Source organism: Haliotis rubra, unplaced genomic scaffold (assembly GCF_003918875.1).
Source record: "Haliotis rubra isolate DU_JTF1 unplaced genomic scaffold, ASM391887v1 Scf14, whole genome shotgun sequence".
In the NCBI taxonomy this organism is placed as follows: Eukaryota; Metazoa; Mollusca; class Gastropoda; order Lepetellida; family Haliotidae; genus Haliotis; species Haliotis rubra.
The window spans coordinates 2,345,629-2,363,978 of NW_025765336.1; the positions used below are offsets into that span (position 1 = coordinate 2,345,629).

At 43.0% G+C, this 18,350-nt stretch overlaps 1 protein-coding gene across 1 annotated transcript in view; it reads left to right on the top strand.

Annotated features, from left to right (window-relative positions):
* LOC124268785 (titin-like) overlaps positions 1-18,350 on the top strand; it is a 32,647-nt gene that overhangs the window by 13,540 nt on the left and 757 nt on the right. Inside the window, exons 6-16 of the mRNA XM_046703808.1 lie at positions 3,272-3,535; positions 4,091-4,357; positions 7,836-8,102; positions 8,649-8,915; positions 10,427-10,693; positions 13,168-13,371; positions 14,453-14,638; positions 15,083-15,226; positions 16,047-16,396; positions 17,669-17,774; positions 18,143-18,234. Coding sequence (XP_046559764.1) covers positions 3,272-3,535; positions 4,091-4,357; positions 7,836-8,102; positions 8,649-8,915; positions 10,427-10,693; positions 13,168-13,371; positions 14,453-14,638; positions 15,083-15,226; positions 16,047-16,396; positions 17,669-17,774; positions 18,143-18,234 — 2,414 coding nt within the window. The remainder of the gene's footprint in view (positions 1-3,271; positions 3,536-4,090; positions 4,358-7,835; positions 8,103-8,648; positions 8,916-10,426; positions 10,694-13,167; positions 13,372-14,452; positions 14,639-15,082; positions 15,227-16,046; positions 16,397-17,668; positions 17,775-18,142; positions 18,235-18,350) is intronic.

The window sequence follows — 18,350 nt, forward strand, 5'->3', positions numbered from 1 at the left end:
GTGTGCAAGATCTACACAGAAATAGACAAAAGTCTTTATTTGCGTTGAGATTATTAAAGCAAGCAATCTTTGAGATAATGATCATCCATTTTATTCTGTGAATTAGTTTCCCTTTGGTTTATGATTCCAATGACGATGCATTGGAAAGAAATCATGTGTCACCGATATTATAGACTCTCCAAAAGATGTTTCACATAAACACTATCTTGGAATTAAGCATTCGTGTTCATTGTTACTGAATATACTTACTTACTGAGGCCTGACCCCTCGTGGGGAATAGGCCGTCCACTACAGCTCTCTAGATCCCCCTGCCCGGGGCTTTCCACTCCAGCTTTTTCCAAATGAATCCACTTTTCTTTATGTCTCCATCGATGTCACGTCGCAAAGCGTTTTTGGGCTTCCCTCTCCTTCTTTCTCCCTGAGGAATTCTGGTTAGTGTCTGTCTGGTGATGTTGGTTGCGGGATTGCTTAGGATGTGACCAATCCAGTCCCATCTCCTTCTGATTTCCTCCTCTGTTGGTATCTGGCGATGTTTCTTATGGTATGAGGCCAACGGATCTGGGGGGTTCTTCTGAGGCAGCTGTTGATGAGTGTCTGCACTCTGCTGATGGTCAGTTGTGTGGTCCTCCATGTCTCTTCTCCGTATTGTAGGACTGACATTGGAATTAAACAGCCTGAGCTTGGTGCTTGTTGTGATGGTCTTGTTTCTATAAATGTTTCCATGCTGTATATACGCTGCCCCTGCTTTTCCAGTACTTGCCCTTACATCAGCATCTGTTCCTCCTTGCTTGTCCACAGTACTACCCAGATAGGTGTAGGTGTTTATTTCCCCTCGAGTAATGTTATCTAGTGTGATTGGGTCAGTATAGCTTGCATGAACTTTTAGGATCTTGGTCTTTCCCTGGAGGATATTCAGGCCTACTTCTTGAGAAATGTTGTTTAGCTCATTGGTCTTGTCTTGCATTCGGTGTCGACTGTGGGCGAGTAAGGCAAGGTCATCGGCAAAGTCAAGGTGATCCAGCTGTTTCCACATTGTACATTCTATTCCATTTTTCTGTGTAATGCTGTCTGTCTGTCTGTCTATGGCAAGAAGGAGGAGGAACGGTGATAGCAGGCAGTCTACCTCCTGTTCTGACTTGAAAGCTTGGGTTGAGTTGTCCTCACTTTACAAGATGATGTTTCAAATGAGTTATTTATGACGTTGGGAGATCTGTTCTATTCTAGTGACTGTTCCATGATGATTCGGAGTGTGGCTATGTGGTCTGTGCAGGATCTGTTCTGGCGAAAGCCAACTTGATTGTCTCTTAGAGTGGAATCTACTTTGCTTTTCATTTGTGCCAGGAGGATTCTGTTGAATATCTTTCCAGGGACTGAGAGCAGTGTTATTCCTCTGTAGTTGGCACATTGGCTGAGGTCTCCTTTTCTTTGCTGTCTTGATAAGGTTACCTTCCTTCCAATCTGTTGCTACCGTTTCTTCTTCCCATATTTTGGCGAATAAGGCATGTAGTATCTCTGATGTTGTTTCCGACTCTGCTTTAAGTGCCTCTGCTGGGATGTTGTCTGGGCCTGAATCGTTTTCAATCTCCAGGTGATTTATAGCCTTTCTGATCTCCTGCTTTGAAGGTGTCCTGCATGCAGTCAATATCCAACCCCCTCACCACTTGCCCAGTGTTCAAAATGCTTTGTCAAGCTGTTTAGCTGTGGTTCTGTTCCGCCGATGGTGTTTCCATCCTTATGTTTCTGGTTTGCTATACTTGCTGGGCAGTTTCTTTGCTGTGTCGGACAGTGGTTTCATGTTGCCCTTAGCGGCTGCCTCCTCTGCCTTTTCAGCAAGGCTGTTGATGTACTTTCTTTTATCTGTTCTTGAACTCCTTTTTACTTCCTTGTTTGCCTTGACGAAGTTGTTATTTGCCCTTGCTTTATCAATTCTTGTCCGACTGTTGTTAACTGCTGCCTTCATTTTCTTTCTACATTGGATTGTGTTGAGCATCTTTGTTGATATCTGTTGACATCCAATCTTTTTGCTGTTGCTTTTTTTAATCCAACCTATTCCTGACAGTTTCTGTTCAAGATATATTTTGTATTCTACCGCAGATTTTCAAAAATTGCTCTTCCTTCTCTAGGCATTTAAGCACTTGAAACCACTCTGCAGTGCGAATGGTTCTCTTTTCTATACCTCCTTCAACAGATTGACATTGTGGGTCCTTCTATTTCCTCCCTTCTCCATCCAGCTCTTCTTCAATCTCAGTTTATGTGCTGGTCTTCCGGGTGTCCAGAGTAGAGCACTGTCTCTCCTGATGATAAGCTGGTTTGTCCTGATTGTACCCACCTTGTCGCGCTGATTCCTAATATCATGAGGTTGAAGTTCTTCATTTCTGCTACAACGTGGGCAGATTCTCCTGTCTTGAAAATGGTCTTCACATTCCATGTTTCTATGTTGATGGTTCTGGACGATGGAAGGGTTGTCGACTTTGTGGCTTCCGTGTGTTTCCGGCTTTCACCACGAGATGTCGTGATAGTTCTTGCCGAGGACCCTTCTCCTTCCATATATTGGGTTTCCTTTGTTGTAGTTGACGTTTCTGTAGCTGAGTGTTGTTTTACGGGGTGGGGGTGCTGGCCACACGCCAAACCCTCCTCCTTTGACCGGGCTTGGGGCCGGCCTTGTCGGACTTTGTTACTCAATATAAACAGGTAAAATGGCTAAAATTTGTACTTCTTCTGTTCGTGCTGACCATTCCAAGTTTCGCTTTCACACGATATGAGCTGCTAACACAATCTAGTGCAATCCTAACTTGCTAAATAAAAGGGGAAATAACGCCCCTGTGAAACTACTTATAGTTTGTCAAAACGAAATCAGTCCCACATTTGTTTCACACACTTTGAAACCTTAAATCAAACCGCACACACAATATAAACACAAACACGAGCATTCAGTTTAAAATATGCCAACATCTGGGATAACTCTGAAAGCGCAATTTAATCACCAGGCAAATGTGAAATCTGTGCACGATCTATGAAAAAATAACAACTTTGTACTCATTCTGTTCATGTTGACCATTCCCATTTTCGCTATCACGCGATATGAGCTGTGAACAGAATTTAGTGCAATGCTAAGTAACGGAGAACAAGGGAAATAGCGTCCTTGTGAAACTACTTATTACGGTGTGACAGGAATGGCTGGATTGTTTCGCAAATACGGAGTTGTTAACATTCATATTGAACAATATTACTACAACTGTGAGCATGACTATATCATATGTTTCATCGACAGCGAGCTTAATTAGTGGACTACAGAACCTGAATGTAGCAGCGGGAGCAACAGCGACCTTCCAGGCAACACTTTCACAAGCTAATATCAACAACGGAAGATGGATCAGGAATGGACAACTGTTAACCAACACTAACAAGTATCAGATCTCAGTGATTGGACAAACACAACGTTTGGTAATCACAGGCGTCACCTCATCTGATGCTGGAAATTACGCCTACCAGGTTGGGTCTCTGACGACTTCGGGAACACTGACAGTGCAAACAAGTATGAATATATCTGTAGTTGACGTTTTTTGTAGCTAAGTATTGTTTTACAGGGTTGGGGTGCTGGTCACACACCAAACGTTCTTCCTTTTACCGGGCTTGGGACCGGCCTTGTCGGACTTTGTTATTCAACATAAGCAGATACAATGACTTAACTTTGTCCTCATTCTGTTCGTGTGGACTATTCCCATTTTCGCTTTCACGCGATATGAGCTGCTAAAAACACATTAGTGAAATCCTAACTTGCTAAATAACGGGGAACAGGGGGAATGACGTCCATGTGAAACTACTTATATCCCGTTGTGACGGGAAAGGCTGGAGTGTCGCAAGTCGTAAACCTCTATTGCTTTACAGGCGGTGCTGACAACCCAAGGATCACAATCATTGAATATTTAATTCAATCCCCAAAACACTGGATCCTTGCACAGGGAATCATGTCGTATTTAAACCAACAGGCATTATGTCCCCCAATTAACAAATATAGATATATAAGCATGTATATGGAATACTATTACTGCAACTGTGATCATGAATATATCATATTTTTCATCAACAGCGTTGAGCATAATTACTGGACTACCGAACCTGAATGTAGCATCGGGAACAACAGTGACTTTTGAGACAACACTTTCACAAGCTAATATCAACAATGGCAGATGGATCAGGAATGGACAACTGTTAACCAACTCTAACAAGTATCAGATCTCAGTGACTGGACAAACACAACGTTTGGTAATCACAGGCGTCACGTCATCTGATGCAGGACAATACTCCTACCAGGTTGAGTCTCTGACAACTACGGGGACACTGACAGTACAATCACGTAAGAATATATCTGTCTCTTACTGTTTTTCTTTTGCAATCAGCATTCTGCATTTGCCACTTTTGTTTGTAGACACGTCTTCCTGTTTCATCAAAAGAACACTGTATTTGCAGGACAATTCAGTTGATTGTACACATGTATTAATTGTAAGTTTGAAAGGTGTTCGAGGTCATATCTTGTGGTGATATATTGATTTTGTGACTACAGCTATAGCTGTATTTGTTAAATATATATTTGCTATATATGTATGTACCCACATGTATATAAAAAATAAGTTTTCCAAAATGTATTTTTGTAGCTGACACTTTCTGTTTTTGCAGGGTGCTAAACATTACTATACGTTTATCATTTTCTGAAGCATTTTAACTTTTTGGGTGAAATCCGCCAGCCTGACCATCTTTCTATATTGGTTGCTTTGTTGGGTTTTAGCATAGGTGATGTATGCTTGAGCTCGTGTAAAAAGCTGACTGGTGCGAACAGAGTGATGACGTCAGACGAACGTTGCATGGAATTGTAACGGAACGATATGCTAGTTAAAACTTTCAAGGCAATATTACCTTCACCAACGTGGTTACTGATTTTCAAGACGACCGGGCTAGTGTAAGCTTTAAACAATGCAATATGCATACGAATCAACATGTTAAAACCCAAAGATTCTGACTCTGGCTTATTGACGCTTATTGTCTTATAACAAGACACAGTGTTGAAGGTGTTTCATTGGATTCCGGACTTTGCAATTTTTTAACATCAAAATTGTTTATCATTATTCTCAGACGAGCTAATTGCAGTCGTTCAAAATCTGACTCTGGATCATGAAAATGTCTTGAAGCAATGATGGTCACTGAATCCACGGAATGCACTGAAGCGAATGAATATTATATGTCAGGGTCGAGGAGCAACTTCATAGATGAAATACTGAAGTTTGACGCCCTTCTCAATTCCAAGTATAACAGTGATGACTGCATGTGGGTCACCAGACAACTGGGTCTCTATCGGATTGAGTTTATAAATAATTTCAGCTACGTCCGAAAGAATTGAACAATGGTTATTCCGTAGCTGCGGTAACAGTATTTCTGTCATGCTTAGTATAATCCAAATGTGTTTAACTTGCTGTAACATTGCCCCCAACAATATACCTTATACGTTACTTTATACATGTAACGCGCTTGTGCCATACCCTTATGACTAATGCAACATTTTTCATGCCTTTATACATTTGTTTTCAAGTATGAAAACTCGTGTTATTGATGCAATGATATATTTCCTCATCTATTTCCAAACCGGTCTGTTAGTGCTTTGGTTCATCCACCATTGCACTGAGCAATGGCGACCAAACATTCGTTTCCTCTCGAATTCTTTTAAGACAATAAATACGTAGAAGATTGGATGAACCAGACTATCATAAGGCTCATATGACGGCAATTGTTTCTTGAGGTGGCTCGTTTAGCGGTTTGCATGGTGATCTGATTCAGGAATATTTTGGTAGCTTTGTTAGTGTGGTATGTTCCGAAACAAAAGACTGTGTAAAATTTAGTAGCTCTGTATAGTGACAGGAAAATATGCAAAATTCTAATGTGTGTGTGCATAAGCTGTGGGTTATGTGACTTCGTTGCTGCAGTGTGTATTCCTGTTGCTTCAAGTGTGTATTTATGGGTGTGTGTTGCCAGTATATGGTCATGTTAATGCAAGTGTGTTTTGAAGTTGCTGTGTATTTGTATTCTGTCTGTTTCCTGCCTTGTCCTCTTCCGCTTATTCTACCACTATCACTACTACCCCCACCAACACCACCATCACCCTCACAACCACTATTAGCCTCACCAGCACCACCATCACCCCCACAACCACCACTACCCCCACCAACACCAGCATCACCCCCACCAACACCACCATCACCCCCACAACCACCACTACACCCCCACCAACACCAGCATCACCCCCACCAACACTACCATCACCCCCACAACCACCACTACCACCACCACCAACACCACCATCACCCCCACCAACACTACCATCACCCCCACAACCACTACTACCCCACACCAACAACCCCATTACCCCCCTCACCAACACCACCATCACCCCCACCAACGCCACCATCACCCCCACCAACACCACCATCACCCCCACACAACCACTACTACCCCCCCACCAACACCACCATCACCCTCACCAACACCACCATCACCCCCACAACCACTACTACCCCCACCAACAACCCCATTACCCCCACCAACACCACCATCAACCCCCCAACACCACCATCACCCCAACAACCACTACCACCCCGACCAACACCAGCATCACCCCCACCAACACTACCATCACCCCCACAACCACAACTACCCCCACCAACACCACCATCACCCCCACCAACACCACCATTAACCCCACAACCACTACTACCCCCACCAACACAACCATCACCCCAACCAACATAACCATTACACCCACCAACACCACCATCACCCCAACTACCACTACTACCCCCACCATCACCCCACTACCACGACAACCCCCAGCAACAGCAGCACCATCATCACCACTACCACGACAATCCCCCAGGAACACTACCACCCGACCCACTACCACGACAATCCCCCACCAACACTACCATTACCCCCACTACCACGACAATCCTCCACCAACACCACCATCACCCCCATTACCACGACAATCCCCCAGCAACACCACCATCACCCCCACTACCACGACAATCCCCCAGCAACAGTAGCACCATCACCTCTACCACGACAATCCCCACAACACTACCACCAGCACCACTACTACCACATCAACACCCCTCCACCAACACTACCACGACAATCCCCACCAACACTACCACCATCACCACTACCATGACAACCCCCCCCACACACACACACACATACCAACACTACCACAATCATAAACATCAACGCCACTACCACATCAACAATCCCATTACCACTACCACTTGCAACAACAACACCACCACCAACAACAACAACATCAACACTACAACCACCATTAAAACCACAACAACTACACCTCCACCTACCACAACTACCACCATCACTACCTAGTACACAAACACCACCAATATCAGTACCACCACTGCTACTACAACCCCTGGTCCCCACCCATCCCCACACCAACACCATCACGAGCACTACTACTACTACTACTATTACTATTACTAATACTACTACCACGACTACTACAACTACTGCTACTGCCGCTGCAGCGTCTTAAGCTCCTCCAACGACTACCGGTACTACTACTAGTAATATATGCTACTTCATATCACAATGCTCATGGAGTACTAACAAAGGTGGCGCGGAATCCTGTCCATTGTCAATGAAAAGGCTATCAGGCTGTTTTTTTCGTCATTGATGACGATTTTGACATAACGACGTGATGTCCTAGCATGCATTTCATCAAACAGATGAAATTGTAGCATTACGTTCATGCATGTGTTCTGTTTGTATTCCTACAGTGTCAATCTTAAGCAGTCCTCTCATCATAAACCTACAGGTTGGACAAGAAGCAACGCTTTATGTTCAGTTGTCACAAAATGGTGTTTCACTGGGAACCTGGTATCAAAATAATGTAGTGTTGCCCATTAATGGAAGGAGAAGGGTGTTCGTTTCTGGCCAGTATCACATTCTAGTTATCACAAATATTCAGTCATCCGACGCTGGGGCATACCAATACCGAGTTGCTGGACTTACAGGGGAGGCAACTCTCACCATTCAAGGTGCAGGTGAGATTATCGTATTGGGTCATATCCTACAGACATACGACAGAGAGGAAATACATCTTTGATGTTCCGTGGCATTAGAATAATGTTCCATAGCGACGGCTGCAGTTCAGTAGCACTGTTTTTTCACTTATCCCTGCACGTGTGTAACTCTGATAGTGTCCATGTATATGCACATTGTGATGAGTTTCTGTATTGATGCAAGTGTGTGTCTTTGTTCTTGTGTGTGTACATGTTTGTGTGCGCGTGTGTGTGTACATTAATACATGTGTGTATCCATGGTGTTGAAACTATGTGTCTGTGTAAGGTGGAGACAAAACCAGGGAAAATAAGACGAGTATATTCCCTAAATGCCTCTAAAGAATCCCAAAACCAGGGAAGGAATGCATCGTGAATGGAATTTGTCCAACCCTAGATCACTCAATCCTGTTTCAGGCAAATGCACCGTCCCTACGAAAATGACTACTTTTACACAGAATTTACATATAAGCATCCATCGGTGAAGACGAGTCCTCAATCAATATTAATCAATAATAACTTTTTTAACAGCGTTGAGCATTCTCAGTGGACTAACGAACCTGAATGTAGCATCGGGAGCAACAGCGACCTTCCAGGCAACACTTTCACAAGCTAATATCAACAACGGGAGATGGATCAGGAATGGACAACCGCTAACCAACTCTAACAAGTATCAGATCTCAGTGACTGGACAAACTCAACGTTTGGTAATCACAGGCGTCACGTCATCTGATGCAGGACAATACGCCTACCAGGTTGAGTCTCTGACAACTACGGGAACACTGACTGTGCAAACAGGTAAGAATATACAGGGTAACCACTGCAAGGGTGTTGATATTGCTGCAAGGGTGTTGATATTGCTGCAAAGGTGTTGATATTGCTGCAATGGCGTTGATATTGCTGCAAGTATATTCATATTGCTTCAAGGGTCTTGATATTGTTGAAAGTGTGTTCATATTGATGCAAGGGTGTTGGTATTGCTGCAAAGGTGTTCATATTGATGCATTGGTGTTGGTATTGCTGCAAAGGTGTTCATATTGATGCATTGGTGTTCATATTGATGCAATTTTGTCTTCCTGTTGCCTCAAGGGCGCATGCATGTTCACGGGTGTCTGCACCCCTGTTGCTGCAAACATATGTTTAAGTTCAAGTAAGAGTGTGTTTGTTGGTGGAAGTCTGTTTTCTGTCTTGCTGCTACATCTTCTTCGGTCAGAACTACGATTACTACGTGGCTGAGTGTCAAAGTGGCGTTCGATCCCATTCACTGCAAGTGAAAAACTTTCAGTTTTCTTTTCCTGATGAGGAAGTTTTGTAATGAAGACACGATATAGTAATCTACATTTCATCAAACTGTTGTTGATGTATTATCATCTTCTTAGTTACGTAATCACGTAATGTTCTGTTTGTATCCCTACGATGTCAGTGTCAAGCAGTCCTGTCAGTTTAAACCTACAGTTTGCAGATGTCACGTTTTATGTCCAGTTGTCACAAAGCGGTGTCACACTGGGAACCTGGTATCAAAATAATGTATGGTACATGATACTTTAGGGAGACAGTCATTCGTTTCTGGACAGTACCACATTCTGGTTATCACAAGCGTTCAGTTATCCGACGCTGGGATATACATACCAATACCGGGTCGCTGGCCTTACAGGGGAGGCAACTCTCCGCATTCAAGGTGCAGATGAGATTAACCTATTGGGTCATATCCCACAGATATACCACAGAGAAGAAATACAAATTGGCAGTTCGATGGCATTAGAATAATGTTCCATAGCGACGGCTGCAGTTCAGCAGCACTGTTTTCTCTCATGTCCTTGCACGTGTGTGACTCTGATAGTGTCCATGACACTGCAGGTGTGTGTACGTGCACATTGTGATGCGTTCGAGTTTCTGTATTGATGCAAGGGTGTCTCTTTGTTCCTGTGTGTGTACATGTTTCTGCATGTGTGTCTGTGTGTGTGCGTGCGTGCGTGCGTGCGTGTGCACGGACGTTAATATATGTGTGTATCCATGGTGTTGAAATGGTGTATTTGTGTTTATGCACGTGCGGTTGGATGTTTTTCTGTGAGTTGCATGTCTCAGATCTTGACCACTTTAGTGAGACCAATTAAGTTCAGTAGACAAAGCATGGAACGAATTCATTGTAGATAAAATTCAAACCCTACATGTACATCGCTCAATCCTGGCTCGGGCAAATGCACTGTCTTAAAGAGAGTTACTACATTTACCAAGAATTAATAAGCAAGGATCCATCAGTGAAGACAAGTGCTAAAATCATATAAACCAATAACATATTTTTTCAGCAGCGTTGAGGATACTCAGTGGACTAACGAACCTGAATGTAGCAGCGGGAGCAACAGCGACCTTTGAGACAACACTTTCCCAAGCTAATATCAACAATGGAAGATGGTTCAGGAATGGACAACAGCTACCAAACTCTAACAAGTATCAGATCTCAGTGACTGGACAAACTCAACGTTTGGTAATCACAGGCGTCACGTCATCTGATGCTGGACAATACACCTACCAGGTTGAGTCTCTGACAACTACGGGAACACTGACTGTGCAAACAGGTATGAATGTACAGGGTAACCACTGCAAGGGTGTTGATCTTGCTGCAAGGGTGTTGATTTCATCAAACTGTTGTTGATGTATTATCATCTTCTTAGTTACGTAATCACGTAATGTTCTGTTTGTATCCCTACGATGTCAGTGTCAAGCAGTCCTGTCAGTTTAAACCTACAGTTTGCAGATGTCACGTTTTATGTCCAGTTGTCACAAAGCGGTGTCACACTGGGAACCTGGTATCAAAATAATGTATGGTACATGGTACTTTAGGGAGACAGTCATTCGTTTCTGGACAGTACCACATTCTGGTTATCACAAGCGTTCAGTTATCCGACGCTGGGATATACATACCAATACCGGGTCGCTGGCCTTACAGGGGAGGCAACTCTCCGCATTCAAGGTGCAGATGAGATTAACCTATTGGGTCATATCCCACAGATATACCACAGAGAAGAAATACAAATTGGCAGTTCGATGGCATTAGAATAATGTTCCATAGCGACGGCTGCAGTTCAGCAGCACTGTTTTCTCTCATGTCCTTGCACGTGTGTGACTCTGATAGTGTCCATGACACTGCAGGTGTGTGTACGTGCACATTGTGATGCGTTCGAGTTTCTGTATTGATGCAAGGGTGTCTCTTTGTTCCTGTGTGTGTACATGTTTCTGCATGTGTCTGTGTCTGTGCGTGCGTGCGTGCGTGTGCACGGACGTTAATATATGTGTTTATCCATGGTGTTGAAATGGTGTATTTGTGTTTATGCACGTGCGGTTGGATGTTTTTCTGTGAGTTGCATGTCTCAGATCTTGACCACTTTAGTGAGACCAATTAAGTTCAGTAGACAAAGCATGGAACGAATTCATTGTAGATAAAATTCAAACCCTACATGTACATCGCTCAATCCTGGCTCGGGCAAATGCACTGTCTTAAAGAGAGTTACTACATTTACCCAGAATTACAAGTAAGGATCCATCAGTGAAGACAAGTGCTAAAATCATATAAACCTATAACATATTTTTTCAGCATCGTTGAGCATACTCAGTGGACTAACGAACCTGAATGTAGCAGCGGGAGCAACAGCGACCTTTGAGACAACACTTTCACAAGCTAATATCAACAATGGCAGATGGATCAGAAATGGGCAACAGCTAACCAACTCTAACAAGTATCAGATCTCAGTGACTGGACAAACTCAACGTTTGGTAATCACAGGCATCACGTCATCTGATGCAGGACAATACGCCTACCAGGTTGGGCCTCTGACAACTACGGGAACACTGACTGTGCAAACAGGTATGAATATACAGTTTCTGCTATTGATGCAAGTGTGTATCCATATTGCTACAAGTGTGTGTATGTTTGTGTCTATCTGTGTGTGCGTGTTCATGTGTGTGTGTGTTTGTTTGTTTGTGTGTGTGTTTATGCATGTGTGGGCTGATATTTCCAGAGATTTGTATGTCTCAGACTTTAAGGGCTTTGGTGAGACCAATTATTTTGGATACGGTGCTGACAACTAAGGAGCGAATTCATTGTAATTTAAATTCAAACCCTACATCACTCAATCCTGGCTCTGGCAAATGTACCATCCTTGAAAAAAATGACTACATTTACCCAGAATTAACAAAGAAATCTATCGGTGAAGGCAAGTATTACAAAACAATAAACCATAGCAATAACATCTTTTTTCAACAGCGTTGAGCATAACCAGTGGACTACCTGTCCGAAATGTAGCATCGGGAGCAACAGCGGTCTTTGAGATAACACTATCACAAGCTAATATCAACAACGGAAGATGGACCAGGAATGGACAACCGCTAACCAACTCTAACAAGTATCAGATCTCAGTGAGTGGACAAACTCAACGTTTGGTAGTCACAGGCGTCACGTCATCTGATGCAGGACAATACTCCTACCAGGTTGGGCTTCTGACAACTACGGGAACACTGACTGTGCAAACAGGTATGAATGAATATATCTGTCTCACAAATGTGAAAATGTATCTTTTTATTCAATATATCCCGTCCTATGCTACATTGTGTGTTGGTCAATTTTTACACTTTTCATCCAGACAACTATTAGGCTTTCTATTACATAAAGGTAAAGATGCTAAATGGTATTTTTTAAGTCATGTTCGTTAACTCATTAAGAGAGATCAGTGTTCGACTGGCTCATGCACACGCCAAGCGAAACATCCTGAAAACCACACTACAAACATATATCCAAACATTCGATTTTGACTATTCTACTTTAACAAATGATGGTGAAGGCACTTCATGTTCGCGGACAGACATAAGCAAAATTGTTTCAGGGTTAATCCAGGGTTAGTCGATGCTTCCCTCGCACCTTCATAGGATGTCAACAGATTTGTGATGATATGTGTAGCCTCTTGAAGATATCTGCAATGCCCTATGCTACATCTTCAGCACATCTTTTCTAGCGTCTATTGGGTTGTGAACAGACATGTGATGGTTTGTGTTTCAGCCTCTACAGATCTGTGTAGGAACGCCCAGAACAGGAATGGTGTGGGGTACGGTCGTCACCCAATGGACTGTGACAAGTACATCCAATGCTACTACAACCCGAACGGTAACGTCATCGGCGTCTACAGAACCTGTCCTTCCGGCTACTACTGGGACCAGACCAATCTCAAGTGTGACGAAAACTGGAGGGTCACATGTCCTCTTGGTAAGCACGTTACCGAAATGTGCATCGGTTTAAACTTTTGTATTTTTATAATTACATAATGAGAAATGAAGGCACCATATTGAAGTCACTGCCAAGGGATAACAAGCGACAAAATATTTGGTGATGAAGATCTCTACTAAGAGCAAAGTACATTGTACGATTATTAATATAGGATATTTATATAGCGCACATATCCACGCAGCTAGTACATGCTCAAGGCGCTGGTATTTCTTCCTCGATCATTTGATGTCAATCTCAACGGCACATCATATTATCAATCTCAACTCTCTGTGGAGTATACAACACTTGCAGCCATAAGGCGCACCGAGTTTTGTGGCCTCCTCATCCTTACGAGGTACCCATTCAGAGCTGGGTGGACTGGGACACATAGTCACAGCACTTTGTCCAAGTTTACTGCACACCAACGGATTCGTGGGTTCTTTTAAGTGCACAGGGTTGTGTACTGTACACCAGGAGTTGTGACAACACTGAAAGAGTCTGCACACAAAGTTGACTCCAAGGTCTTTACAACCGGTCACAGGTGGGCTCGATCCCTACACCTCAAGCAACCTGGGTCACTAGCAAGGCGCCTTAGACATCTCGCCCACCATGCCCCGATTCCCAGTTTACAATACGCACACGCCTACGTGTTACTACTTAATAGTGAAAACCAAACGTCTCCGCAAAAATCCTGCCCGTCATGCAAATTGTTTCCCTGAAGGATATGTTAGAACTTCCAATAAATGAGACATGTCAGTGCCAACATTTACTTCATCTCCGAAGAAATACGTGCTTGTTTCTTATGCAGGTGGTACAGTCACAGACCCTTAGCATGCCACAGGCTTTAGTTCGAAAGAATAAGACGGAACACAGAGTACCATAGCCATCTTGACTCGCTGACTTGGTTGACATGTCATCGAATCCCAATTGCGTAGATCGATACTCATGCTGTTGATCACTCGATTGTGTGGTTCAGACTGGATTATTTACAAACGATGTTATATAGGTGAAATATTGCTGAGTGGGGCGTTAAACAACAAACAAAGCAAAACATGTGTTTAGATTATTGTATATGTTTCAGAACGATGCACGGGCAAGTGTAAGCCACACTACAGGATGGACGGTGGTTGCAGATCCTATTGGGAGTGTTCTAGAGGAGCATCAGTTGCGAAGTGTTGCAATCCAGGCTTCATGTACGTGATGGACGAAGGCTGCAGACCTAACTTCTTCTGTCGTGACACATGTCCTTCATCCTGTGGAGAGATAGGTAATGCAGAGAATGAATGTGAACGAGTAATGTGGAACACCATACACAGCCATGATGAGGCCAGCACAAGATAAACTTTAGTAATGCGACAATGCCATCGAAGCCCAAACCACACCAGTGCTATCTCAAAGTTGACTAGTAGTCTTAATGGACGAATCCTGTTAACGAGTGAACTTGTTGGAACGTTTTGAATTTCTCGTAAACTAAATGACAGATTGCAATTTACATGTTCCCATGTGATGTATCGTGTATTGAAATGATCATTTTACTAATATAAACTGCATATATGAATTCACACACGTGTGTGTGTGTGTGTGTGTGTGTGTGTGTGTGTGTGTGTGTGTGTGTGTGTGTGTGTGTGTGTGTGTGTGTGTGTGTGTGTGTGTGTGTGTGTGTGGTCAATGCAATGTGACTTATATCGGTGTGTTCTTTTGTTAACAACAGCCGTGTGTGCTAAGGTCCCTGTCTGGGGCACCAACATTGCCTCCTTCAACATGACCTTTGCCAGCATCGGTCAGATAACGACGGATTGTGTGTCCAGTTCCTACTTCGACGTCACCGACTGTGGATGCAGCGTCCTTGACCCAGGTACTTCTAATATTGCAGCCGCTGATAATGAGTGAGTTAAGTTTTACGCCGCACTCAGCAATATTCAAGCTATATGGCGGCGGCCTGTATGTAAGCCAATCAGCAACATCATGAGCATCGAATCTACGTAATTGGGATACGATGACATGTGTCAACCAAGTCAGAGAGCCTAGCCACCCGATCCCGTTAGTACGACAACCATGGGTTACTGAAGATCGATTCTAACCCGGATCTTCTCAGGTCGGCCACCGAACAGGGATAAGGAATGAATAGTGAACATTTAATAGCTCCTAGCAGTAGTAGTGGACTGTTAACACGGCGTTACACCTGATGGGATAATGTGCTCTTGTGACGATCAACATCGTTCAGTCTCATTGTCCCTCTATACAATTCTTCTGCCCATTCAAAGAGGACGCATGATCGGATTTGTACGTTTCTATAAACTACATAACAGTTTCGCGACGGCGTTTGAGCTTGGTGGGGAAGGTCCATTGTTAAAACCCAACTAGCACTATTACACCTTAAGAAAAAACATCTTACAATTATAGACATGAAATCAATAACCGAGGAAATGAGAATATATTTTATGAGAGCTTAAATGAGTTGCCTCCTTGGCCGCTCAAAAAAGGAGTTACATCCCTTCCATGGTAATAATCTTCGTCAGCACAGATAAAATATTTACAAAGCGTGGTTATCATCCACCAACGTTCTTTAAGTTTGTAATGCAATTCCACACATTACTGTATGCACAAAAGGGTATTTACTTCAGAAACGGATGCTTAAGACATTGTACCACATGTATACCTTATTTATTTTTCAGCATGTGGACCTCGCTATGAGCTGAATTTCAACAACCAGGGATCTCTGAACTTTGCCCTTGCAACCTATTTGTCATATAGCAACGTCACTGTTGCCAACGGCATTGCCAGTTTCAACGAAAACAGCACGTTCTTCGCCAACGTCTCGATCAGCAACAGGAACACCACCCACCCTAACATTGTGAGGTTCCGTTACCGAGAATCAACCACGTCAAGTGGCCGTCGGGTGCTGGTGAGTAGCAGCAACTGCAAGGAAAAGAACAGCCTCGTCATCGCCATCGATAACGAATACGTCACATTTGAGGTGATGTCCTGGTACGGCCGCACTGTTAAACTGCCAGTGTCAACAGCGGTGAGTAATTTGTTGTTAAATGCCACATAGTTAGAACTTCAAAGAATGAACATTGGATCATGACATGTTCAATACATCCGGGTCTCCTGACATCCGCTAGCAAAAACAAACACGTGTTGTATAACAGTGAGTGAGTGAGTTTAGTTTTACGCCGCTTTTAGCAACTTTCCAGCAACATCACGGTGGGGGACACCAGAGATGGGCCTCACACATTGTACCCATTTGGGGAATCGAACTCGGGCCATCGGCGTGATGAGCGAACGCTTTAACTACTAGGCTACCCCACTATACCGTGTTGTATCATAACGATATCGTACCACAAAATATGTTACCATATAACGAACCACTAACAGCAAGAATATTCTACTCATACTGATGACCAACTGCAAGACGAAATGATACAAATAACATACAGAACTTACTGATATTCAACAGCAAATACAACATACCACAATGTAGTAAAAATGTCCAAAGCAACAGCATTATAACATATCAACCTCAATGACATTATATCAATCATTCATACAGAAACATTTACATGACTTCAAACGTTCATCAAACATCTGCTCCAAGATAAAACAAGTTCCTGTTGGTCCCTTACCTAGGATTACCGTGAAATTGCACTCCGATCATTAACAGAGAGACTATGATTAAGCTGTGTATGCTTAGTGTCATAGAAATGTAATAATAAAAGACCCATGAAGGTCCGGGTTAGAATATTGGTCTTCAGTAATCCATGCTTGGCGTAAGAGGCGACTAACGGGATCGGGTGGTCAGGCTGGCTGACTTGGTTGACATATGTCATCGGTTCCCAATTGCGCAGATGGATGCTCATGCTGTTGATCACTGGATTGTCTGTTCCAGACTCGATTATTGACAGACCGCCGCCATATAGCGGGAATATTGCTGAGTGCGGCGTAAAACTAAATTTAATCACTCACTCACTAATAATAAAACACTTCAGTGCACCATTAACGCTGCTTAGAAGCATTTGCCAGCTACACTGATCTCATTCAAAGATGTAATGATTTTTTGTATTCATCACATTACAACATCTTTCGTATGTAAAGATGTAAGGGTTGTTATACTCAAAACATTACTACATAGGTCCTTTTCAAAGATGTAGTGGTGATTGTACTCAGGCCAGGTCGCATTCAAAATTGTACCTGCTATTGTACAAGAGAGCTTTCAGGCAAAACAAACAGTGTTTCTTGTGACAATATTCTTATTCCTGTTTTAGTTAACAAAATTATTTCGTATGTTTCTTCACAGGGCATGTCGAGATTTTCTTGGAAGAGAGTAACCTTGATATACAGCGGCTATGATATAGTGGCTGCCTTAGCGTCAGAAACGATCACATATACAGCCAGAGTGTATGGTGAGTACATTGGTGCTTGTCACGAACTTATTCATTAATATCTGAAGTTAAAGGAAGGAATCACAAAAAAGGCATAATGTTTTTTCCAACTGATGTTGCCAACTACCAAATAAAAAAACGAACAATCAGTGTCATCGTGGTAACTTCACATGGTCTGTGAGTGGAGGTTCTTGAAGTCATTTCACTTCTGTTGAACTTTTCTTCCTGTATAATGTTTGCACAGTGTGTACTAAAACTTAAATTGAGGTTATACGTCTACAATGGCCCACTACACCATTTTTAGAATTCTACATTTAAACAAAGTCATGTCTTGACTTCTCATTTCTGACATATTTCCATTCTGTCATCTGCATCTTTTTTCCACACAGCATCTGACTCCAACATAATCGAATGTGGATTGCGCTTTGGTTCTGATGGGACCAGTACTTCAGGAACTAAGTTCGTAGGAGAACTGGATGAGGTACCGTTTACAGCCACATTAGCCTCATAGTAAAACAATTTATGGACATATGTATCCCAAACACTGTTCTTCATTTTGTGATTGTCATGTTCAGCAGAAAACATAGCTTGCCCTGT